The sequence below is a fragment of the Leucoraja erinacea genome, chromosome 16 (genome assembly GCF_028641065.1).
Source record: "Leucoraja erinacea ecotype New England chromosome 16, Leri_hhj_1, whole genome shotgun sequence".
Taxonomy (NCBI): Eukaryota; Metazoa; Chordata; class Chondrichthyes; order Rajiformes; family Rajidae; genus Leucoraja; species Leucoraja erinaceus.
The window spans coordinates 15947143-15973183 of NC_073392.1; the positions used below are offsets into that span (position 1 = coordinate 15947143).

The 26041-nt window shown below is 42.6% G+C and overlaps 1 protein-coding gene across 1 annotated transcript in view; it reads left to right on the top strand.

The window, feature by feature from the left end:
* LOC129704543 (protein bassoon-like) overlaps positions 1–26041 on the top strand; it is a 304297-nt gene that overhangs the window by 140312 nt on the left and 137944 nt on the right. Inside the window, exons 4-5 of the mRNA XM_055647724.1 lie at positions 5854–6393; positions 12000–19904. Of these exons, the coding sequence (XP_055503699.1) occupies positions 5854–6393; positions 12000–19904 (8445 nt within the window). The remainder of the gene's footprint in view (positions 1–5853; positions 6394–11999; positions 19905–26041) is intronic.

Below are 26041 nucleotides of genomic sequence, written 5' to 3' on the forward strand. Positions count from 1 at the left end.
TCAACTCCATTGTTGAGCTGGATGACTTTCCATTTACCAGCCTCAAAGCCAGTTTACCATTATCAAGCATGAGATGCATAATATTGCTAACATTGCTCACAGATGTCCATTCTAAAACAACCATTTTTGGTCGTCTATTTTCAAAAGTATTCATCAAAAGATGTCTCAATTTTCAACGTAGACATAAAAACTGCGGATGCTGTTTGATAAAAAAAGGCACAAAGTGCTGGAGTAACTCAGCGGGCGAGGCAGCATCTCTAGAGAACATGGCTAGATAATGTTTTCGGTTGGAATCCTTCTTCTTCTTCGGAGTCTGAAGGAGGGTCCTAAACCAAAACCTCACCTCTACATGTTCTCCGGACATGCTGTCTAACCTGCTGAGTTACTTTAGCACTTTGTGTCTGGTTTTCAAATTTGAAATATGAGGGGAAAATGCTGCAGGACATACCTTTGTGTACCAATGTACACTGTCGATCTCTGATGCCAATGCTGTCATTGGCTGCAGTTCTCATTTCAAATGTGTCATAACATGCTTGATTAAATGTGCACAAAATAATTTTTGCAACCTTTGACAGTGAATGAAACAAATGACATGCACATTGAATCTGTAGTTAGTCGGCTGTAATTTACTGAATTCCTCTACTGTCAATTATTGTGTAATTGCAGATGGATTTGGCAGAGGTTTCTAAAACTTAATGCAATTCACAATTTAAGATATTCGTGATTCCTGTCTTCTTTGCAACAATGACAACAAAATGATTCATTGTCGATACAGGATTTGGCAGGCATACAGTGTGCAGCTGTTTGCATTGGACAATGGGTTTTTATGTAACTAAAGGAGTCATTTGAAAAGCGAGCTACAATGATGACTAGATTCTTTAGACTTCAAATTACAAGGTTAGATAATATCAGAATCCTCAGTTTACTGTGTACCCTCCAAGTCAAAGGGAGACAGATGGACACACAGATACAACGATAGTTCTATGGTTACATAACCCAGAGACTTGGACTAACAATTCAAGAACCTGAGTTCAAAACCCACCATGCAGTTGTGGAATTTAAATTTAGTCCATGAATTAAAGTTTAAAATCGCTTCTCTTTGTAATTATGGTCGTTAAAATGCCAGATTGTCATAAAAACCAATGTGATTCATTAACATCCTTCAAGGGAGGAAATCTACCATCCTTATCTGGTCCACCTGTATGCACCCTGGGGCTTGCAGAATTGTGGATGATGTTAAAATGCCTTAATAAGTCACTCAGTTGTATCAAACCATGACATTAACAAAGTTGCCAATTTCTTGTGGGTAAGGTTACACCCAACCATATAAAGATCATCTCACAATGATCTGGAAAATGATATTTAACGGGACTGAACTGGCCTACAAATCAATCTGATATAGTTGTAATCATCCCAAGGCAATTTACCAGATCTCTTGAAACTTAAAAACTAACTGATGTTGGAAATTTGACATTGGAAATGCAAGAAATATCTTTGTAAATAGAAACGGTTAACATTTCAGGTCCAAGATCCATCGTCAGAGTTTGGAAAGAGAGAAGTAACTTAGTTTATGGAGAGGGCGGGGCAGGGATGGACTGGATACAGTCAAATATCTGTGAGGGTGAGACCAAATAAGTTAACGCGGCAGATACAATCAGATTATGCTCTTTTCTTTGCATCATATTTTGCAAATAGCAAGCCTGTGGGGCATGCCCAGTGGACCACGCAGGGGGGGGGGGGGGGGGGGTGTGGGGGGGGGGGGGGGGGGGGGGGGGGGTGGGGAGTAGTAGAGAGGCCGGGGCGGGGGGAGAAAGGCCAAAGGACCACGAGTTGGGCTGCCGCGGTCTTCAGCTATGATCTTTGGTCTTCAATCCACCGCCCAACTTCATCTCCGGCTGCTTCTTTTGAATAACGGGGGGGGGGGGGGGGGGGAGTAGTAGGGAGTGGTCGGGGGGGTTGATGTCTATCGCGGCGCGAGGAAGACGGCACGCAGACCCATTGTGACGTCATCAGCAAAAAGCAGTCGTTTGTATATTCAAAGTTTTGTCATATTTTTGAACATTTTCAGTAATAACTCGAGAAATAAGGCATGAATTTCAGATAAGTTGATTTTGGACTCCCAGGGTCTCCACGGAGAAAAAATGTTTTATCGTTGCCGCGTAGATTTTTAGCGATGATGTGATTATAGTCACACACACATCCACATACAAGATCAGACTTTTAATAGTTACTAGACTAAAGTGGGACCCGTTGGTGGGGGGGGGGGGGGGGAGAGAGAGAACGTGAGGGGGGCAGGGAGAGGGGGAGCTTGAGGGGGGCAGGGAGGGAGGGGGGAAGAGAGGGAGCTTGAGGTGGCAGAGACGGAGGGGGAGAGAGGTGAGGCAAGAAGGAGCGTGAGGGAGCAGAGATGGAGCGGGGGGAGGTCAGAGATGGAGGGGGGTTGAGTTTGAGGGGTGGGGGGGGGGCGCGTCGTCACGGGGAGGACTAGTTCCCGAACGCAATACTCCCGGCTGCAAAACGCACCCGTCCACTACCCGTTGCCCCCACGGGAGGTGTGGGGGGCAGTGAGGGGAGCGTGAGGGGCGCCGAGAGGGAGGGGGTAGAGTTTGAGGGGTGGGGGGGTGCGTAGTCAGAGGGGAGAGTTGGTGCCCAAATGCAATACTCCCTCGCTGCTGGCTCCCTTGCTGCAGGCTGCAGGCTCCAGGCAGGGCCCGAGAACAGGGAGGAGTGGTCGAGGGGTGACTTCACTCACAGCGCGAGCAAGAAGACAGTGTGATTTATTTCAAAGGTCTTTCATATTTGTGAACACCCGGGCTGGGTTTGCGAGTGGCACGGCCGAACAACGTCACTCGCAGCACGTGGACACAGCGTGCAGCCATTGTGATGTCATCACGTCCTCGGTGACTGCCAATCACCACCCCCCCCCCCACGGCCACGGACACTTATTATTTTTTATTCAAATCGTTTGCTATGTCGCTCTTCAAGGGTGATGCTAAATGCATTTCGTTGTCTCTGTACTGTACACTGACAATGACAATTAAATTTGAATCTGAATCTGACGTCATCAGCCAAAACCAGCGGTTTTATTTTCTAAGTTATTTGAGATTTGTGAACATTTTGATTAATAACTCGAGAAATAATGCATGAATTTTTCAGATGAGGCAATTTCAGAGTCCACGGGATAAATCTCTATTGGAATACGTAAACATTATACCGTTTGGGCGTCTTTTTTCGAGCAGATGCGATTATATACACACACACACCCACACACATCCAAGATCAGGATTTTATAGTTATAAGGATATATCGATATGCTATAATATGATGATGTACGGGGCAAGGTTTTTTACGTGGAGAATGGCGGGTGCCTGGAAGGACTGCCAGGGTTGGTGGTGGAGGCAAATATGTTAATGACATTTAAGAGGCTCTTAGATAGGCACAAGGATATGTACGGAAAGAAGTGATATGGATCCTTTGGCAGGCAGATGAGAATTCTTGATGCCAAAATATTACATTACCAAAAAAAATCCTTACATCTGTACATGACTTCCTTAATATACTTCTCATGTGATGGCCTTAATTTATCATCTCAGACTGTTCTGTCTGACATTTGCATCTGCCAGTCCCATGGCTGAAAATGCTCTCCAGGCAAAGCCTACATTTGCAAGGAATTGATTGGTATTTGTGATTCTCATTTCAAATGGACAAAGTAAAATTTATCGAAATCTCAATGACAAAACTGCAGTGAATGTCACTTTCTAAATTTAGAGAGCATTAAAAACATGAAAGAAATGAGTCAAAAGTTTCTACAGTAAACCCTTGTTTTAGCCCATCCCTTTATGATGGATTTTGGTTATAGCAGACTGACATACCGACGACTGCCCCCAGCTTGCACCTCGTCCATGGTCACTTGCAGAACCAGCTGCACTTACGCTGCCCCCAGTTCACTCCCCCTCCCTGACCGGAACTTCTGCCACTACTGCTGGTCCACACAGCTTCCTCAGCCACTTCCAGGTCGTGCCTACTGCCACCACCGATGACCGTTACCTGCACTTTTGGCCGGCCGCAGACCATGACCATTGACTTCACCGATCCTCGCCTTTCCCCCAACTGCCTTGGAATTGGTGGAGAGGTGGAATATTGTGTTGGGGGACCAGCCCTCCCGTGTGAACATGGGTCCCAACGTGTCCCACTCAGTCTAGTGTAATATTATTTTAATGTTATGAGGAGAATTTGGCAATCAGTTGGTCTTGCTATGGAAGTAGTATTCTATTCAGTTTTTACATTTCAAGTGAAATAATAATTTATGGTTGTCCTCATGTGACATGAAAGGGCAGCACAATGGAACAGCTACTGAACCTGCTGCTTCACAACTACTATGACTCGTGTTCAATCCTGACCTCTAGCACTGTCTGTGTGGAGCTTGAATGTTCTATCTGCAATTGCATGGGTGCTCTGTTTCTGTCCCACAAAAGACAGGCAATTGTTAAGTTAATTGACATTGAAAATAAAAATAACTGCAGGAACTGGAATGTATAAACAGAAAATGCTAATAAAACTCAGCTGGTCAGACAGCATTTATGAAAAGAGAAATAGTTAACATTTTAGGTCTGTAAACCATTTTCATGATTATGAAAATATGAAGCTAATTAACCTCCGTTACAGAGAAAGTATGAGAGTGCGATAGGTGGTCGAAAGGGAATTTTTCTGGGGTGAAATTATGGGGATAGTTAAAATAAGATTAACCTTCTTTGACATGCTAATGCTGTGTTCAATCTATGTAATGTTGTAGCGTCAAACACTACTGTAATGGCAATTTCTTAACTTTCTCAATGTCCAACTTTGATAGCCATTACTACTCGGGGATGTGGTGGTGATATAGCTTACGCACAAGCAGATAGCAAAAACAAATCTTCCAGTCGCTGTTTCTTGATTAATTGGTCTTTTATTGAAGTAGTACAAAACAAAGAAATGATTCATATAAATTTTTGTTCTTACTAATCATTTCATCCGTGTCGTGTCGAGTACAAATGAGTCTTGTAGCAATAATCGTTTGTCTTGTGGTCGTGTGGTGGCTGTTGTCTTCACCATCCCTCGAGGCAAACTAAAACTCCCAATCTATGAGTCTGCACTAGCCTCCTCAGATGTAGACACGTCCATCTACGTATATAATCCCGCCCACTGGCATACAAAAAGATAATACTCGAAATATCCAGACATGACGATAATATACTATCTTAAGCATAAGTGGCCCGTACAACTACAGAAAAATGGGAAGGAAAGAAGGGATGGCAGGCAAAAATGGTCATTTCTTACACAATCAACTGTAAATTGTCCACTACGTGTAGATGAGTGGTAGAATCTCGGGAAACTTGATGGAAATGTGTTGAGAATAAAATGAGTGCAAGATTAATATCAGTGAATGCTTCATGGCCAGTACAAACTCAGTGGATTGAAAGGCATGTATCTGTGCTATATAACTTTTGTCACTTTATGACAAAATGTTATGGATGCTAGAAATTTGAAAAAGATAAATCTCTGCAGGTCAATAATATTGGATGTTTTATCACTTGCCTGGCTTAGAAAGGACAGAACAAATATATGGGTTACATGCATGATCACTGCAAATAGCACAGATAAGGTATCGCTGGGAATACAGGCACTACAATCACATCAATAAATGTTATGCTATAATGACAGTGATGGGCATAAATCAGGGACCTTAAATTTCACTGAATATTTTGTGCAGATCCAAACACAAATCACAAAATTATAAAATGTATGGCTTATGCACAGGTATGGATTGTCTTCTGAATCTTCTAACGCCATTTTTTATTTTCCTTCCTCCTGCAGAAAAAAGAGTGGCTCTGCCTGAACTGTCAGACTCTGCGGCTAATGTCTGGGAATTTAGGAGATGCGTCTCTTCCTGCCCCACCATCTGCTTTAAAACCACAACCAGCATTATCATCACACCCGCAAGGGCAAATGGGTGCCAGTATGCAACAAAGGAAAGGGAGCAGTCAACAGCAGCAAGTTGGATCTGTGCAACAAATTCAGCAGCAGGTCCCTCCAGCAGCAGGTCAACAATTCTCACCGCAGAAGGGACCGTCAACACTGAAGTTAACAAAACAGTCCACACCAACAAAACAGCAAGGTCCGTTGGTTGTAGGTAAACAGCAAACGCAGCAAATGCATCCTGGACACACTGAGCCCCAGAAGCTTTCCCAGACTGCAGACCCAAACAGGTCACAGTCAGCTAAAACAAAGCCAAAACCTGCAGTGCAGAACACTACCGTGTCTGTACCATCAAAAGTGATCAGCACAGAAAAGAAAGTGGACCCTTCAAAGGAAATCACCCAGGCAGCCGATCTGCAAAAAGTAAAAATGCAAGAGGTAAGCTACTTGCTCTAACAAAGATCAAAAAGTACGTAAAATATTATTTTGTAATTGAAACATGGATCAAGAAACAATCACGTACGTTTTAAAGTTAGATCTTGAATTTAAACTGGAGGCACCTTCTATGTAGGGCAGGTAACTGTTGTCAGGTCAAGAAAACTGGGGTTTCTCAATGGCCCTGTGGAATTTAAGCATGGGGGTCCTTTAAATCAAATTATTACCTGCTTGAAAGCATGATCAATGGGCCTTTTGGGTGGTAAGGCACTCTGGAAGTCCGTAGAAAATCTTTTAAGATCTGGATGTATGAACGAACCTATTGCTGAGGCATAGGCTGGTGATGGTTATGGAAAGTTTGGAGTGCCTTCCAATTCTGTTTAGTCTTGGTTGTGGGTCAATAAATTACAGGTGGTATTCATTAATAAAGTCGACTAGATTGGAAACTCAAGATACCTTTATCTAATCTTTATTCTTTATGTGGAGTCATAGAGTGGTTCAGTGCAGAATAGGTCATTCAGCTCACATGGCCATGCCCGTTTTTTGCCTATTCATACTAATCTCATTTGCCCTCAATAGGTCCCTATCCTTCAGTGCCTTGCCTAGTGCCTGTATAAATGTCTCTTAAACCGAGTAACTTTATCTGATTCCACCACCTCCACTGGCCAATAATTGCAGATATCAATTTTGTTTTGTGTAATTAGTCTTCTCAGTCAAATCCCTTGTTTTTAATACTCTTCTCATGGGAAAATTGACTATTGAGATTGACTATCTACCCTATCTATGCCTCTTACAATTTTATATCCCTCTATAAGGTCACCCCTCAACCTCCTTTGATGCAAGGAAAATAAATCCAGCCCATCTAGTCTTTCCCCTCGACTAAAGTCTTCCAATACAGGCAATATCCTAGTAAAATCTTTCAGATTATACTGGTCATTTTTGGCCTCAGTAATGTGCTGTAGGGCTCATTACAGGTCTTCGAGGTTGTGGGGAAAAGGCAGGAAAATTGGGTTAGGAGGGAGAGATAGATAGATCAGCCATGAATGAATGATGGAGTAGACTTGATGGGCCAAATGGTCTAATTCTGCTCCTCTCACTTATGATCTTATGATTATTTATCTTCTTAGCCCAATGTCTCAACCATGTTCGATTACAACCCTGAAAGTAAGTAGTCAGATAAGCATAAAAGCAAAAGATTCAGCAACTTTTTTGACATTGTAGAAAGTACTCAGTAAGTCAGACAAAAATGTGCATTATTTTTTTATGATTTCTTCTGTTGCTGGCTTAAATTATTTTGGTATTTTGTCCCTTAATTCTGACGGTGAGCAATACCAATAAATAGTGTGCAGACTACATGATGATTCAAACTAGTAGCCTCACTGCCCACACCATGATTGTACCATGTTCTCCCTTTGTGCATCACTGACCTTAAGGTAATTTTTGTTAAATGAACCTGACGTTTAAAAAAATGCAAGGTTCGTAATGGGTCACATAAAATACGGAAATTGCTGGAGTAACTCAGCAGGTCAGTCAGCATCTCCGGAGAACAAGGATAAGTGACTTATTGGGTCAGGACTTTTCTTCAGACTGATGGGTGGGGGGGGGGGGGGGGGGGGGGGGGGGGTTGATAACTGGAAGAGAGGTGGGGGCCAGGACAAAGCCTGGCAAGTGATATGTGGATATAGGGGAGGGGCGATTTTGATAGGTTGATGGTTGGACAGAGATGAAGAGACAAAACATGTGAGAAAAGGCTCGAAGAGGTCTGAATTGTAAACCCAGAGGAAGGAATATAGATGGGAGAGGGCAGAGAGAGGGTGGGTGGGGGGAATTGGGGGGGGCTTGTTAATGGCTTAGTTATCTTAAATTGGAACATTAAATTTGTGGTAGGAGTTAGAGAGTGACAGTAGTATTGTATTTCAGATTGGAGACTTGTAGTTAGAGGTGTGCCTGTCGAGATCAGTGATGGGCCTCTTGTTGATCACCATATTTAGTAATGATTTGAATGATAAAATAGGTGGCATGACTAAGTTTGTGGATGACACCAATACTGACGGTGTAATGGACAATGAGAAACAATGACCAGGGTTACATCGGGATCTAGATGAACTGGGAAAGTGGGCAAAGGAATAGCAGATGACTTAAAGTCCAATGTGTGAAGTAATACATGTTTGGATATTTAGCCAGACTGGGACATACACAGTGAATGGCAGGACATTAAGAAAGGTGGTAGATCGGAGATCTTGGGGTACAAATACGTTATTCCCTGAAAATGGCGACAGAGTTGGTATAGTGAAGAGGTGTATGGCAAGGTTGCCTTCATCTGTTGGGACATTGAGTGAGACTGAACTTGGTGAGACTGAACGTAGCATTGTGTGCAGTTCTGGTCACCATAGGAAGAATGGGATTACGCTAGGGAGAGTACAGAAAAGATTTGCAAGGATGTTGCAGGACTGGAGGGTTTGAAATAGAAGGAGAGACTGGATAGGCTGGGACTGTTTTCCCTGAAGCGGGGGAGGCTGATGATGGCCTTAGAGGGTTATAAAATCATTAGTTAATAAGTTCTTGGAGCAGAATTAAGCTATTCGGCCCATCAAGTCTACTCTGCCATTCAATCATGACTGATCTGTCTTTCCCTTTCAACTCCATTTTCCAGCCTTTCCCCGTAACCCCTGACACCTTTGCTAATCATGAATCTGCAATCTCCGCCTTAAAAATATCCACTGACTTGGCCTCCACAGACGTCTGTGGCAAAGAATTCCACACCCTTTCACCACCCTCTGACTAAAGAAATACTATCTCATCTCCTTTCTAAAGGTACGTCCTTTTATTCTGAGGAGCATAGAAACATAGAAACATAGAAAATAGGTGCAGGAGTAGGCCATTCGACCCTTCGAGCCTGCACCGCCATTCAATATGATCATGGCTGATCATCCAACTCAGTATCCTGTACCTGCCTTCTCTCCATACCCCCTGATCCCTTTAGCCACAAGGGCCATATCTAACTCCCTCTTAAATACAGCCATTGAACTGGCCTCAACTACTTTCTGTGGCAGAGAATTCTGTCTGTGTGAAAAATGTTTTCCTCATCTCGGTCCTAAAAGATTTCCCCCTTATCCTTAAACTGTGACCCCTTGTTCTGGACTTCCCCAACATCGGGAACAATCTTCCTGCACCTAGCCTGTCCAACCCCTTAAGAATTTTGTAAGTTTCTATAAGATCCCCCGTCAATCTTCTAATAGAGGAGCAGAAGGACATTAATAAGGTGGATGGTCACAGTCATTTTCCCAAAGTAGGGGAATCTAGAACTTGAGAGCATAGTTTTAAGGTCAGTTGGAAAAGATTTAAAGGGGACCGATGGGGTAAGTATTTACACACAATGGGTGGTGGATGCCTGGAATGAGCTGCCAAAGGAAATGATAGAGGTGAGTATATCACAATACATGAAAGACACTTGGGCGGGTACATGAATGGAAAAGGATTAGAGGGATATGGGCCATATACAGGCAAATGGGTCCAGCTCAGGTCGGCATCTAGGTTGGCATGGACAAAATGGGCTAAGGCTTGACTTGGACCAATGACTGTGGCACATAGATGGCTCCAACTAAGAAGCACATTTAATTGAAGGGAAAGTATTGATTTGATGAGATGTACATAGATGCCAGAAAACAGGGATAAGAGAGATATTCTCAAAGTGGAATAAGTGACTCATCGTTTCCCACAAGAATCTCTGCGTGAATTCAAGTAATCAGTCTATTTAGTAATTTTTAGAAAGCGTATTAGAAAACAATCTGTCCAAACTTGCCATTGACAGGTACACAAACAGAGACTGATAGATTAAATGAATGGAAGAACTGTGGCAGATAAATTCCAGGCCTGTTATATAAAGAGAACTTGAATTACTGGTCATGGAGTCTGCAACAACAATCTTCCTATCAAAACAAGAACACTTGTGAAATGTTAAGAAATAATTATTCACACAAAGAAGTTTGGAACTCTTCTTCACAAACAATATAGCAGTACATGCTAACTTAATTCAAGTGAAATCTTAGTTTGCTGGCTTTGTAAAAATCTAGCACTGGATTGTAACGACAGGGATCACGTTGAGGAGATTAGTGAACGAACAAGTGATATTCACCATAAGAGGTCTAGCAGTAATAAGTTTTTGCTTTGCTCAACATCATTGAATGGGTCTCAAGTCTTTCATTATTTAAATATTGACACATTGCTGATGTTGATTCAGTCCTATTGAAACCTCTTCAAATAAAAAAAATCTTGGGAATCCCATTTAAATATTAATATTGCTGTGGACTCTTACATTTAACTTCTAACATTTAACAGCCTATTTCCAAATAGCTGGAAGGGGTTCCACTGGGAAGCATTTTGTTAGCATGCAAGGACTGATGTCGCATGTCAGCTGGGCTATAAATAAATAAAAATAAAATCACTGATCAAAGGGCATACTGTGCTTGGCCTTGGGTGGATAGAAGGCCGATGACCGTATATCCAATATAAATTATATATATATATAAATAATTAATTGAGTAAAATATCCTGCTTTTCTGGCATATTAGCCTATAACCATACAACTTAAAATCTTTTGGATATTTAGACATTTGGATATTTAGTCATTTGGATGTGTAGTCATTTGGATATGTAGGCACAGAGAACCATTTGAGTATCATAAGTATAATAACTGGTTTCTCACAGTGTTCAGGAAGCATTTGCAAGTATTGTTACATCAATGGAAAAGGTTTTTTTTATTAGATTAAATAGAAAGAATGTTATTACTAGGACCAGAGGCCATAGCCTCAGAATAAAAGGATGTACCTTCAGAAAGCAGATGAGATGAATTTTCTTTAATGCGGAATTCTTTGCCACAGACGGCTGTGGAGGCCAAATCAGTGGATATTTTTAAGGTGGAGAGTGATAGATTCTTGATTAGACTTAGCTAGTAACTACATTCTTCATGAGTAACATAATCAAAAACATAGATTTATTTTTTTGAGTTAACCCTTATTTTTAGTTATGCTTTGTATACGTTTTGTACAGATGGTGTGTTAATATGGTTTATATTTTTTTTTAACATCCTAGCAGAACCAGTTAATTATTTATTTGTATGTGTGCAATTTTAATTCTAACACTTTGCCACTGATTTAATTTAGTTTCGTTTAGAGATGCAGCGCGGATACAGGCCCTTTGGCCCACCGAGTCCGCACCAACCAGCGATCCCCGCACATTAACACCACCCTACATACACTAAGGATGAATTTTACATTTATAACCAAGCCAATTAACCTACAAACCTATACGTCTGGAGTGTGGGAGGAAACCAAAGTTTTCAGAGAAAACCCATGCAGGTCACGTAGAGAACATACAAACTTCGTACAGACAAGCACCCGCAGCCAGAATCGACCCCGCGTCTGTGGCGTTGTAAAGCAGCAACTCTACTGCTACGTCACCGTGCCGCCCATTTGCTTTGTACTTCAGCAAACAATAGAATTAGTAACTGTCTGGTACTGTGAAACTTGGATCTGGTTGTGTGGTTGAACGACTTGAGCGATCATTGATGTTATGACCGTTTGGTAAATTATATTTCTTATTGTTTTCAGGAGTTCAGCAAAAGCTATCCTCAGGAGCAGTCACGCAGCCCACAGAGCTTAAGTGATACAGGCTACTCATCTGATGGCATATCAAGCTCCCAAAGTGAGATCACAACTTTGCTGCACCATGAGGGGCAAAAACTTAATGAATCTGGTCTCACACCACACAGTCCGACGAGCCCTTCAGAATTTACCAAGTTGGAGAGCACCATGCGGCCATTGCTGGAATCGCAAAATGTTCGAGATCGTGCGAAAGGAGGACGGACTGTTTCCGATTCAAGTGAGACACAAATACAGCAAGATAGGCTACAGTCACTTCCAGTTACACCAGAGTGTTATAGTTCTGATGAAGAACTTGAAGATATACAAGAGGAGGATGAAGATACTTTGGAATGGGAAAACCAAAGGGAGCGAAGAGAAAGTCTAGAATCGCTTGATGAGTTTGGCAGAAAACTGCAGCATGACTACACTCAGAGAGGCAGTGAAAGTGCAAAACCACCTCCTCAAGCTCATCCCGCAAATGCAGGTGCAGAGTTAACAGATGAGGAGTTTATGCGAAGGCAGCTCTTGGAAATGAGTGCAGAAGAGGACAATTTGGAAGATGAGGACTTGGGCAGTCATACATGCCATGTTAGTATGAAAAAGAGTAAAAAACCTAACTCAGAATCCAAAAAACAAAGTATTTCAAAGAGACATCAGAATCTTAATGCAACCAGCAGTTATGAAGGTACATCAATGGAAAATTATGGGCAAGAAGAAAGCCAGTCATGGCAAGAACAGAAGGAACACGATGATACCCATGCAGAATCTATAAATCAAGCGGAAGACTCAGTGGGGGAACCAGCTGGATTACGGCGTTTTAAGACTATTGACTTGAACACCACAAATACCTATACAAGTAGAAGTATTGAAGTTTGCAATGAAGCAGATCTTAATACTGACAGAGAACCTGAACTTGAGATGGAAAGTTTAACAGGGTCACCAGATGAAAAGTCTAAGGGTGAATATTCATCCACATTGCCTGCCTCAACACCTACATTATCATCGGGCACGTCCCCTACCTCTGTCTCGTCGCTCGAGGAAGATAGTGATAGTAGTCCAAGTCGAAGGCATAGACTTGAGGAAGTTAAACAGCAGAGAAAGGCAAGACATCGTTCACATGGGCCTCTGTTGCCAACCATTGAGGACTCTTCTGAGGAAGAAGAACTACGGGAAGAAGAAGAGCTTCTTCGAGAACAGGAGAAAATGCGTGAAGTTGAACAGCACCGTATCAGAAGCACAGCAAGGAAAGCAAAGAGGGATAAAGAAGAATTGAGGGCACAAAGAAGGCGTGAAAGATCCAAAACACCACCAAGTAATCTTTCTCCCATTGAGGATGCTTCTCCCACAGAGGAGTTGCGTCAAGCTGCAGAAATGGAAGAACTTCATCGTTCAAGCTGCTCTGAGTATTCACCAACCATGGATTCTGAAGCTGAAGGTTTTGAAATAACAACCTGTAGGTTGTACAAGTCAGGTAGTGAATACAACCTCCCTTCATTTATGTCCTTGTATTCTCCAACGGAAAAATCATCAAATTCGGCAGCAAATCAAAAACCATTGAAAAGCGCAGAGGAAGCATATGAGGAAATGATGAAAAAGGCTGAAATGCTAAAGTCACAGCAACCAACACAAGACACGTCTTATAGCAGCGCTTATCAGCCAGATGATTACATTGAGAATAATTACAAATACCAATCATCAGATAAGTCCAATTACTCAAAGAGTGAGATACCATTACCCCAGCCAACCATAAAAACAGAGCCTCAGAAAGCAAAGCGGGATAAAGAAGAATTGAGGGCACAAGTACATGAGGACACATCAAAGACTGGAGCACAAACTCCCAAATTGTCCCATTCACCATCACTTGACCTTCGCCTCCAGCAACAAAATGCCCAAGTGCAAAATCTTGAGCGGTCTCACCAGGAAAAGAAGCTTCTTGATGCACAAAGTGCTTATATTGAACTCGCAAGGCAAACGGATGCACTCCTTACACCTGGCACAAGTCCCACACAGTCATCTGCCCCAATTTCTTTTATAACATCCAACAGTAATAGAGGCATCCCTGATGTTCGGGTAACGCGGTATTTCACCAGAGACATGCAGGAACAAAGCCATACTGCAAAACCCATGGGAACAAATGTTAACAATTCACAAATAGCTACGGCTTCTTACACAACGTACAATAAAAGATCAGCTGTGACAGTGGCCACTGCAGTAGTGGGTCTGTCCTCCAGTAGTGCAGGGTCTATAGATCGATCTGCAGGATACAGTCAAATAAGACCTTCAGATCCTGGAATGTCAGCACATTACAATACTCAAAGTAATAATACTTCTGGGGCTAAGAAATTTGGTGAATCATATGGGTTGTCAAGCACTGATGGGACATCCACACAAACAACTGAGAACTTTTTCAAAAGTTCCAGTTCTGAAGGACCTATTTCCCCTTCTGTACAGAGATCTATCGCTCGAATAAACATGTCGACAAGTCCTATGGCAGGTAGTAAATCAACTGCAGAATTTTCAACGCAGACTTCAAATAACAGAGTTTTGTCACCTTCCAGCATGGGCATGGCTTCAACACCATCCACAGTGATGGCACAAGGAACTCAGACTTCAGTGAGGTCATCCCGCCTCACCAGGCAAATATCCTCTCCTGACTCCACGTTCATGGTCATTACTCTGGCATCAAACATTTCGTCCTCATCCCAGCCATTAACTGTTAATTCAGCTACTTCCCCCAGCAACTCACCTACGAGGCTGAGTCGGCAACAAAGCCTACAGGGCTGGACGCAGCCGATGATTGCTTCATCACATCAGCAGATGCAGATGCAAATGCAGTCCATGTACAACAAGTCTTCTTCACAAGGTGATCGAGTATCTATAATTCAGCCATTGCAGAGAGGGCAAATATCATCGGTTATCACGGCTTCTAATATGGTTGGCCCAGGTTTAGAAAATACTTCCTTAAATGAAGTTTCAAGGACATGTAGCTCAATTGTAGATCTTCGAACAGCTATTAAGTCACCTCCTGTCATAATAACAGATCATGGCATGGATTTGACATCCTTGGCTACGGAAAGTAGGAAATACTCGCTTGAATCAGACCAACTTCCATCTCGTCAATCCACTGCTGTGCAGCCATTAATCATGAATCTTAATGTGCAGGAACATCCACAAATAAGCACAACTGCTACAACAAGCATGGGGATAACAATAACGTCATCAATGGTAATTTCACAGACAAAAGTGCCGAAGATATATGGCGATCCTTTCCAGAATCGTATGGACCTAGGTCATGGTACTGCAAAAGCAATTTGTCTCATGCAAACAAAACAGCTAGAATCAATGGTTCAACCCCCTCCTGGTATAGAGAGTGGAAGCAACATTGATATGGCAACTGTTATGGCAAGATCAGATCTAGATAGTCAAATCCAACCACATTTTGCTCGATTTAACTTGGCTAATCAAATGACTCCGGTGCGTAAAGTTGACATTTTAGTGAATCAGAGCAACATCAATAATGCCATAAATATTAGTGCCATTCCTAAGCCATTACCTCAAGACAGTGCTTTTATTGCCTCACAGGTAAACAAAGAAGCATCTCTGGAATTAAAGCCATCTGCTCCCCTAGCCAACGTGCATGCAGTGAAAATACATGATACACTGGTGCAACTGGACAACACAGCAGCTGGCACTGTCACAAAGTTGATAAAAGATGATCACCCGTCCAATGTAATGGATTTGACAGGACCAAAACCAGAAGGGGCTGTTTGTTGTGACGTTGTGTATAAATTTCCTTTTGCTGATAGCTGCACAGGTTCATTTAACCAAGGATCACAAGTCCCAGAGCTAGCAACATATGAACCACAACAAAGTCAAAGGAAAACTGCTCATCAATACTATGACAACAGAATTCAGGAACCTGTTGATAGTTACCACTATAAAGAACCCATGGCTGCTTACAAGGACGGTCTTAACTTGTATGAAGAGCACAAAACATTTCCGATGGTATTCTCTGGTCGACTGCACTCATCTATGTCAGACTCCAATCTGCTGGAGTCCAGCATTAATTACAATTTATTAAAAAACGAATCTCTTTATCACCCAACTGGAGGTGATATGGCTGTAGATCTGAGTACAATGAAAAATCCCTACGGTTTATCATTTAATCAGGCAAGGGACTGGGGTCTTGGAATGCAGTATGGCTCCTTCACTGATCTTAGACAGCAGTCTGATATCCTCAGCCAACCCCCACCGATCAGAAGATATAGTTCAATGTCTAATATTAACTCAGATTATGGATATTCGATGCGCGATGATCTGTCAAATTTTCAGGAGGCCAGTTTGGCCCATTACAGTGCGACCACTGCTCGGGAAATCAGCAGGATGTGTGCAGCTTTGAATTCCATGGACCATTATGGAAGCCGGTACGCAAACAGTTCAGATTCTATGCAGTATGGGACACCTGATCCAAATGCACGATGCGATGGGCTTTCAAGAAGCAGTATGATGATAAACCAACAAGGAATGTCTCCAGTAAAACAAAACCTGATGTACAATCCAACATTCTCTGATTCTCGGCGGCGCATTGCAGCTCGTGGCTATGGCAGTGTGCCACATGCTGTACGCATGAGATCTGTAAGCCAGATGTATCCTCCAACTGCATCTGTGAGAGCACCGGACGGCATGATTTACTCTACAATCAACACCCCAATTGCTTCCACTCTTCCTATTACAACGCAGCCATCATCTATCCTGCGCCCTATGTTGAGAGGTATTTACAGACCCTATTTGCCTGGTGGTGTCACAGCGGTGCCTTTAGCCAGGTTGACCAGACTTCCCCTCGTTGCACCACGGATGCCTGCCGCAACTTCCCCAATGTATCGGTATCTGCCACCAAACAAATTTACTGGCGTTTCTACAACTTCAGCAGGTGAAACACCAATCTATCTGGGAAAGCCTGGTACAGATCCCACAGCTAATGTTAAAACTGCAGGTATGAATGTCATTCAAAATGTACCAAGTCAAACCATGCAGAGGCCTGAACAAAGTGATATTGCTCAACAACAAAGTGCTTTAGCTTCCATGGCCCAGAAATTTAACGCTGAGGCTAATCAGTCTAAACAGCAGCCAGACTTGGGGATCTTGCGGCAGCAGCAACAACTCCAGCAACAGCTTCAGCAGCATCAGCAACTGCAGCAACAATTCCAGCAACAATTGCAGCTTCAGCAGCAGCAACTGCAACAGAATCATCAGCAGCAAGTGCAGCAGCAGCACCAACAGCCAGTGCAGCAACATCAACAACAGCCAGTGCAACAGCACCAACAGCCAGTGCAACAGCACCAACAGGCAGTGCAACAGCACCAGCAGCCAGTGCAACAGCAAATGCAGCAGCATCAACAGCAGCCAGTGCAGCATCAACAACAGCCAGTGCAGCAGCATCAACAACAGCCAGCAAGTGCAACAGCAGCAACAACAACAGCAAATGCAGCAGCATCAACAGCAGCAACTGCAGCAACAACAACAGCCACAGCAGCAGCATCAACAACAGCCAGTGCAACAGCATCAACAACAGCCGGTGCAACAGCATCAACAACAGCAGCCAGTGCAACAGCATCAACAACAGCCAGTGCAACAGCATCAACAACAGCCAGTGCAACAGCATCAACAACAGCCAGTGCAACAGCATCAACAACACCCAGTGCAACAGCAGCAACAACACCCAGTGCAACAGCAGCACCAACAGCCAGTGCAGCAGCAGCAACAATACCCAGTGCAACAGCAGCAGCATCACCAACAGCCAGCGCAGCAGCTACACCAACAACCAGCGCAAGCAGCTACAGCAAGTGCAGCAGCATCAACAACAGCCAGTGCAGCAGCAGCAACAACAGCCAGTGCAGCAGCATCAACAGCAGCCAGTGCAGCAGCATCAACAGCAGCCAGTGCAGCAGCAGCAGCAACAACAGCCAGTGCAGCAGCAGCAACAACAGCCAGTGCAGCATCATCACCAACAACCAGCGCAGCAGCTACAGCAAGTGCAGCAGCATCAACAACAGCCAGTGCAGCAGCAGCAGCCAACAGCAAGTGCAACAGCAGCATCAACACACAGAGAAGCAGCAAAATCAGGACCGAGAACAGCATGAACAGAAAGAGCAGCAGCTACAAAAGCAGTTGCAGCAATTGTTGCAGCAACAACTGCATCAACAGAAGCAGCAGGAGGCTCAGCAGAGCGATGCTGCAAGGACTGGTGCCAGTCGGAGGAAGCAGGAAGAAAAAGAGGAAGAGCACCAGCGAAAGCAACAGCAAGATCATATTCTGTTCATTGAGCGGGAACGTGTGGAGCTGGAAAAGCTGAGGCACCAACGTCTGCAGGAAGAGCTGGAGCGCCAGCGGTTGGAGTTGCAGCGGCATCGGGAGAATGAGCAGATCATTGTGCAGCGTGAACTTCAGGAGCTGCAGACCATCAAGCAGCAGGTTCTACACCAGCAGCAGGAGGAGAGGCAGGCCCAGCTTGTTTTACAGCGGGAGCAGCTGGCACAGCAGAGGCTGCAGCTGGAACAGATTCAACAGCTGCAGCAGCAACTCCACCATCAGATGGAAGAGCAGAAGGTCCGAAATACCGTAAGTTTTCCCTCAGTCTGTGATGCATCTGGTAGAATCCACCCACACCCTATGACAGAGATGGCTATTGAGATGCAAAAAGCAATCCCACAAAGTGGACAGTACTGGCCTGTAAACCAAGGCTATGTAGAAGGTGCCTCAGTTCCCACAACGGGCCAAGAAACATATCTATCCCCACATCATAGAGTGATGATGGAGCCACCACATCGGTCCACTTCTGAACTTTCCCTTCGACCTGAAGAGCACTTGGAAAATAGAGGCATCAGGAAACGAAATTCAATGCCTAGATTAAGGGATGCTTATGAGGGAAATGATTCATCATTGCGCGACCAGTTTGTTGTTAAGAAAATAGCAGACTGCAGTGTACAAACTGATGACGAGGAAGCAGAAGAAAGCTACTACATGGCTCGTCGGAGAAGAACTAAGCGGAGTGTGGATTGCAGTGTGCAAACAGATGATGAAGATAATGGAGAAATGGAGCAACCTACTCGCAGGCGCCGCTCCAGATTCTCAAAGCACTCGGATTCAAGCACAGAAAGCAAACGAGAAATGTTAAAGGCGACGACGTCGAGTATTGCCATACAAACGGTCAGTGATTGCTCTGTACAAACAGATCCAAATGAGCTTGGACCAGTTTCACCTGCCATCCACATCACGCCTGATCCACGTGTGGAAATTGTGAGGTATATATCTGCTCCTGAGAAGACCCGCAAAGGAGAGAGTCTTGGTTGTCAGACTGAGCCTGAAGCACAGCCACAGGGCATCGTTGGTCCTCACTTTGCAAGTTCTAACACTGTTAATCCCTACTCTACTAACATACAGATTGTAACACCCGGCCCACTGGATCAAACCAATGTCAGGCAGCAAGGAATCATGATTGTTCCAAAGTTTGACAAAAAGAAACCAGATCCTTTGGAAATAGGATATCAATGTCACCTTCCACCTGAACGTTTGCCTCAAATGATTCGCCAGCCTCCTAAGTCTCCGCAGGTGCTGTATTCTCCTGTATCACCACTGTCCCCACATCGGCTATTAGATACATCCTTTACTTCTTGCGAGAAGCTAAATAAAGCCCACGTCACTCCACAGAAACATTTTACCACAGAGTCACCTAAACGACAACAAGGTCTGCCTCGGCCAATCAAGGTGATGCAGCGCTCCATGTCGGACCCAAAGCCTGTCAGCCCGACTTCAGAAGATTCCGGAAAACTGAGATTTTTTGTTCCTCATCAACAAGATCTATATGGAAGTCAGGTATGAAAGAGCAAGAACATAGGTGGTGTAAGTGAGTCTATGCTTGGGGAAAACAGATTTACAACTTATTGAACATATTTAAGGAATTGAAAAAACTGTGTTTTGTATCCAAGTTGGAATCTTTCTGATGAAAATGTTGAGTATAACAGGAATTCCCAGTAATTTTCTTTTTTTGGAGCCTGTGTGGAAATTAGTGCAGGCTGGAGGGCTTTGGAGTTACCCTTTTGGGTAAACCCTGGAGTTTGTGGTATGCTATTTGATTAAACAGAAATTGTGACCTGCCTTATCCAAACTTCTAGGTTAAAAAATATAGTCAGGAGACATGCAAGGTAAGGAAACATAAGGGTGAATAGACAGGAGGGGTCAAAGTTAAGGAAAAAATGAAGGGTTAATAAGGATGAATAGTCAGAATTTAGTTGCAGCAACCCATGGCTAAAAGCAATGATCAAACATAAGAAGAATATCCTAATGTTGGAAGTGAGTTGCTGAGTCCAGCAATTGTTGAATTGTCAAAGGCCCATGTTGCATCTTAAAGTACTACAGCATAATGAAGTTAATTTACTTTGGTTACTTCTGAATTATAAATGAGAATTGTTAATAATTGTGAAATCAAGTACAAATGTGAATAATTGCATCTAGCACTTCTGTTATTTCCATTGGAAAATATCTTTAAAAACGAATTCTAAGATCCAATGTCATTTCTTGTAAACCAGCATCTGCAGGTCCTTGTATCTAAGATCTCAGCACTAGTTTTGACCCATGGACCAGAACTCAACTGATTTTGGAGTTTTCAAATAACTCAATCATTCTTAAAATCAAAGTAGAAGTTAAAATGCATCTTTCACTCGGAGTTGATGCCAATCTATTTTCCTTTGTATCTTGCAAGAAGATTTTGTTTATTATCTTTTCCAATCTTTTGAGGTGAGTGCTCTATAGTGCTATGCTACAGTGCAAATGGGAATAGGCTTTGCCAAAGTCCACAACAATTTTATATTATTAGAAACAAGACACAGTGCTGGAAAATCCCGGCTGGTCAGGCAGCATCCCTGGAGCACATGGATGGTGCGGGTCAGGACATTTCTGAAGAACTGAAGAATGTCTGAAAAAGAGTCTTGTCCCAAAACGTCAACTATCCATGTTCTGAAGGGATGCTACCTGACCCGTGATTTACTCTAGCACTTTGTGCCTTTTCCCCCTCTCCCCTCATCCTCCTAAGCTCCATGGAATAGAGACACAGCCTGCTCCACCTCTCCCGATAGCTCACACCTTCTAGTCCTGGCAACATCCTCGTAAATCTTTTCTGAACCCTTTCAAGCTTGACAATATCTTTCCCCTATAACATGGTGCCCAGAACTGAACACAATATTCTAAATGCGGTCTCACCAACATCTTATACAACTGCAACATGACCTCCCAACTTCTATACTCAATACTCTGACTGATGAAGGCCAAAGTGCCAAAAGCCTTTTTGACCACCTTATCTACCTGTGACTCGACTTTCATGGAACCATGTACTTGTACTCCTAGATCCCTCTACAACATTACCCAGAGGCCTACCATTTACTGTGTAGGTCCTGCCCTTGTTCGACATCCCAAAATGCAACACCCCACACTTCTCTGTATTAAATTCCATCAACCATTCTCTGCCCACCTGGCCAATCGATCCAGATTCTGCTGCAATCGTTCACAACCATCTTCGCTATCTGCAAAACCACTAACTTTTGTATGATCCTCAAACTTGCTAATCTTGCCCTGTATGTTCTCATCCAAATCATTGATGTAGATGACAAACAGTAATGGGCCCAGCACCGAACCCTGTGGCACACCACTCGTCACAGGCCTCCATTCTGAGAAGCAACCTTCCACCATCACCCTCTGCTTCCTTCCATTGAGCTAATTTGCTATCCATTCAGCTATCTCTCATTGGATCCCATGAGATCTAACCTTCCAGAGCAGCCTACCATGCGGCATCTTTTCGAACGCCTTACTAAAGTCCATGAACACAACATTTACAGCTCTGCCTTCAACAATCGTTTTGCTCACGTCTTCAAAAAAATCAATCAGATTTGTGAGACACGACCTCCCACATACTAAATCATGCTGACTGTCGCTAATCAGCCCTTGCCCATCCAAATGCCTGTATAACCTATCCATCAGAATACTCTCCAGTAACTTAACAACTACAGATGCTCACCGACCTATAGTTCACAGCATTTTCCCTGCAGCCCTTCTTGAAAAGAGGCACAACATTTGCCACCCTCCAATCCTCTGGCACCTCTCCTGTATTTAAGGATGACTCATAAATTTCAACCAAGGCTCCCGCAATTTCCTCTCTTGTTTCCCGCATTGTCTAGAGCTGTATTGGACCCCACTTCACTTTATCTATGCTACCCATCACATTCTCAATGAAATCCAGCGGATTAGATGATTTTCCTTTAAACGTTTTTCCAACATTAGGCCCCAGATCTACAATTCCTATTTTCTCTCTCTCTTTATTAAATAATATGGTCACATTTTATACTCTACAATCTACAGGAACAATTCCAGAATTTCTGGAATTTTGGATGATGAGGAGTGGAGTATTCATTTTCTCTTGAGCCATCTCTTTCAAAATTCTGCAATGTAAATCATTGAATAATTAGACTCAGCTTTGGAGCTTGCCATCTCCATTACTATTTTTTAACTAATTTAAATAACTGAGATATTTCAATTTTTCTGTTCTAACTAAAACCTCGTTTGTCTAACATATGTAGGAGAGCTTGCTGAATTCTAAAATACTCTTATTTCTCAGGCCAATTTCTGACACTTTTATAAACCCCTTCCTCTGAGTATCGTTTTTTTCTTGTCAGCCACTTCACCCTTTGTGCTTTTGTGTTTGAAGGGTTTTTTACAACTCATACGTTATTTATTTAATTGCTGACCATTGCTTGTGCACTTTCATGTCTTTCAATGTATTTTCCCAATCAATCATGACTCAAGAGTTTCCTTTGTTAAGATTTAAGATCCTAGTTTTTCAATGAACTACATTTACAAACTCAGTGTCAAATTCTATCATATTTTAGTCACTCTCAAATGCTCCTTGACAACAGAATAATCAATTAGGCTTTTCTCATTTCACAACATGACATTCAAATTAGTAATTTCCCAAGTTGGTTCATAAATATGTTGATCTAGAATAATATCTCCTATATATTTTATGAATTTTTATTTTCCACCATTTTATTGCAAATTTACTTTCTCCAGCTTAAATTTAAGTTAAAGTATTTCATGCATACTGTATAACCCACCTTTTAGACACACCTTTAATATATAGAGCTTTGCCAATATTACGCTGCTATTTGATGGCCTTTAAATTACACCAACCAATGTTTTATGTCCTCTGCTATTTTTTAGTTTGACTCAAGTTGATACTGATTCTTCATCATGATCTGTCAAACAAGATAATTTCTTGCCACTGCATTGATCTCCTCCCTTATATGTCACCACTTCTTTTTATTGTTTGCCTGCACTATAAATATTGATTACCCTGAAGTATTTAGTTCTCAGCTTTGGTTCCCATGTAACCAGATTTCCATGAAGCCAATTAAATTATAGAACTTACTTCTATGTCTCTGATCATCTGAGGAGTCATTGCAGCTATGCTCTGGTTGCAAAAATGTTAATGTCCAACAACTAAATCTTTTGTGTCTGAAGAAGGGTTTCGACCCGAAACATTGCCTATTTCCTTCGCTCCATAGATGCTGCCTCACCCGCTGAATTTCTCCAGCATTTTTGTCTACCTCTTGTTACCAGTTATACTTCCAGCCACGTGGATGTTATTTGTCATTCCTTTTGTGTTAATCAAGATGTGTAACTTAATCAAGAATTTTTTGACACCAATATGTACCTCACCTCTGGAATTCAGCGCTTTAGATTATTGTTTGAACAAAGGTTGTACTGAGGTCTGGAGAAAAGTGGTCCTGGCGATGACCTGACTTATCAGCGAACTGATTAATGAGGAGCAAGTGGTGCTAGATTGTACTGTCAATACCACCTCCCTTCATTATTTGTTTAAAGATAGGTGAAATGGTGATAAATAACCTGATGAGGCTTCTCTTGTTTTTTTATGGAATTAAATAGTTGTGGAATGCTTTAAAATGGCCCATCGATTGTTCCGTGGGACGGATATTAGTGTTACAGATGTTAAGCCTAAGGCCCATCTTCTCATATATATTACAACAAATGATTCAATGGTTTGGAATTCTTCCCCATTTCACAGGTGCATTGCAGCTCAACTATAAAAGTTCAGGCCACATTGGTTCTCGCTTGTAGTTGCCACAAGTCAAATAGTTTCTTATCAGTTATGAACATTTGCATGGGGATTTTATTGGAGGTGAAGTACAGAGTTGTGGCTAGATGGATTGATAAAAGTGTCTGAGCAATGATGCATCCACTCTTGATTCCAGTCTTCACTGACATTAGACCTGTTGGTAGGATCATAGAGTCCCACAGGTCATACAGCTCAGAATTAAGCCCTTCAACCAAGATGCTTCATCAACATGTATGATGTGAAATAAATGGAAAATGAAGATAAGTTGTGATGAATTTGAGAAAAGTGTTCTATAGTTTCTCTCAGCTGATGGAGTCAGCTTTAGCGAGATTGAAGAAGATCTTACCTAATGGCTGGTGCTGCTCCCTGCATTTCTCTTGGAGATGTCAAACGGTGAAGTTGAGTTCAATGTGCCTCTCAATGGATAGAATGTGCACCCCAATCCAGGGAATAGCTCTCCATTCAGCAGTGGGGCATTCTGATGATAACTTTCCATGTGGCAGACACCAGAGAGACATTTTTTGTAGTTACCAGAGTGAGACTTGCCTCCTTCGTTGAAGGTGGTCTTGATTATGGATATCCAATTATATCCTCCTCTTCTGAAAAGGGTCTCGACCCAAACCGTCACCCATTCCTTCTCTCCAGAGATGCTGCCTGTCCCGCTGAGTTACTCCAGCTTTTCGTGTATATCGTCCTCTTTGCAGATGTGAAATAACTTTCAAATCAAATCTTTGCTTAACCAGGAACCCATACAGAGGTGAACGATGAGTGGAATGTTGTGCAAATATGGATATGGCACCCACATTTTTAATGACATGTTTGTAAAGAGCAGTGAGGAAATGATTTGGAATTGTCCAGTCCAGTGGTAAAATAGCCATGCATGAGGTTTTCAGCTGAAATTGAAATAAGGCAGGGACAAGGTCTGATGATGTTGCAGAGGTTTTTAGAGAAACAGATGTCCTTGGCTGTGGATAGGATGTGTGGTTCAAACCTCATATTGGGATTATATTTTCTACCATAATTACAAGTTTTACACCAGAGATGCAGTCAATAGCTAGGAATGGAGTTTGTGGCCAATACTAAGCATCAAGCAAGTGGCCTTATAGTTTTTGAACAATGTTGACAGGTGAAGGGTAGGAGGAGGAGGAATTCATGGGATGGTGAATTGGAGATAAGTGTCATCAGAAGGTATATTGAGGCTAGTGCTCCATTTTTATATGTCACTGAGAGGCAGCAAGTAGATGAGGTCAAAGGGGCCCAAAGATAAATCCAGGGAAGATATCACACTTCGTCAAGCCAGAAAAATAAGAGAAGCCACTGCACGTGATTCTCTGCTAATGTCTGTCGAAGTGAAAGTACAATTATGCAATTGCAGTTTTACTCAACTGAGCAACAGTGGAAAGGAGTGCAGGAATCAGCTACATCAATGGCTTGCAGACAAGGCAGTCCAAGGAGAAATATGTTACCGTTGTCGCAACTGTATAGGATGTCATTAGTAATTTTGATGAGAAGTGTTTAAGCACTGCATCAGTGGTGGAACCTGAGTCGACATATTCAAACAAAAAGTGCTTTACTGATCTCTTCTGAATTACTGTTATAGAGAGACACTTAAAATGTGCAGTGAATGAAGAAAACAAGTAAATTATTAATGTTTGCAGGATAGAAAGATAGACTCCAAACATCACTGCCTATTACCTCGTATATTCTGGTGTATAGATTTAGCTATGTTGATAGTGAGTCATTGGTGTTTTTCTTTAGGGTTTTCAAAGATACTAATTTACTATAACATGCCTGTTTGTATCTTTGGATTGGTGACAATAAAATGTTG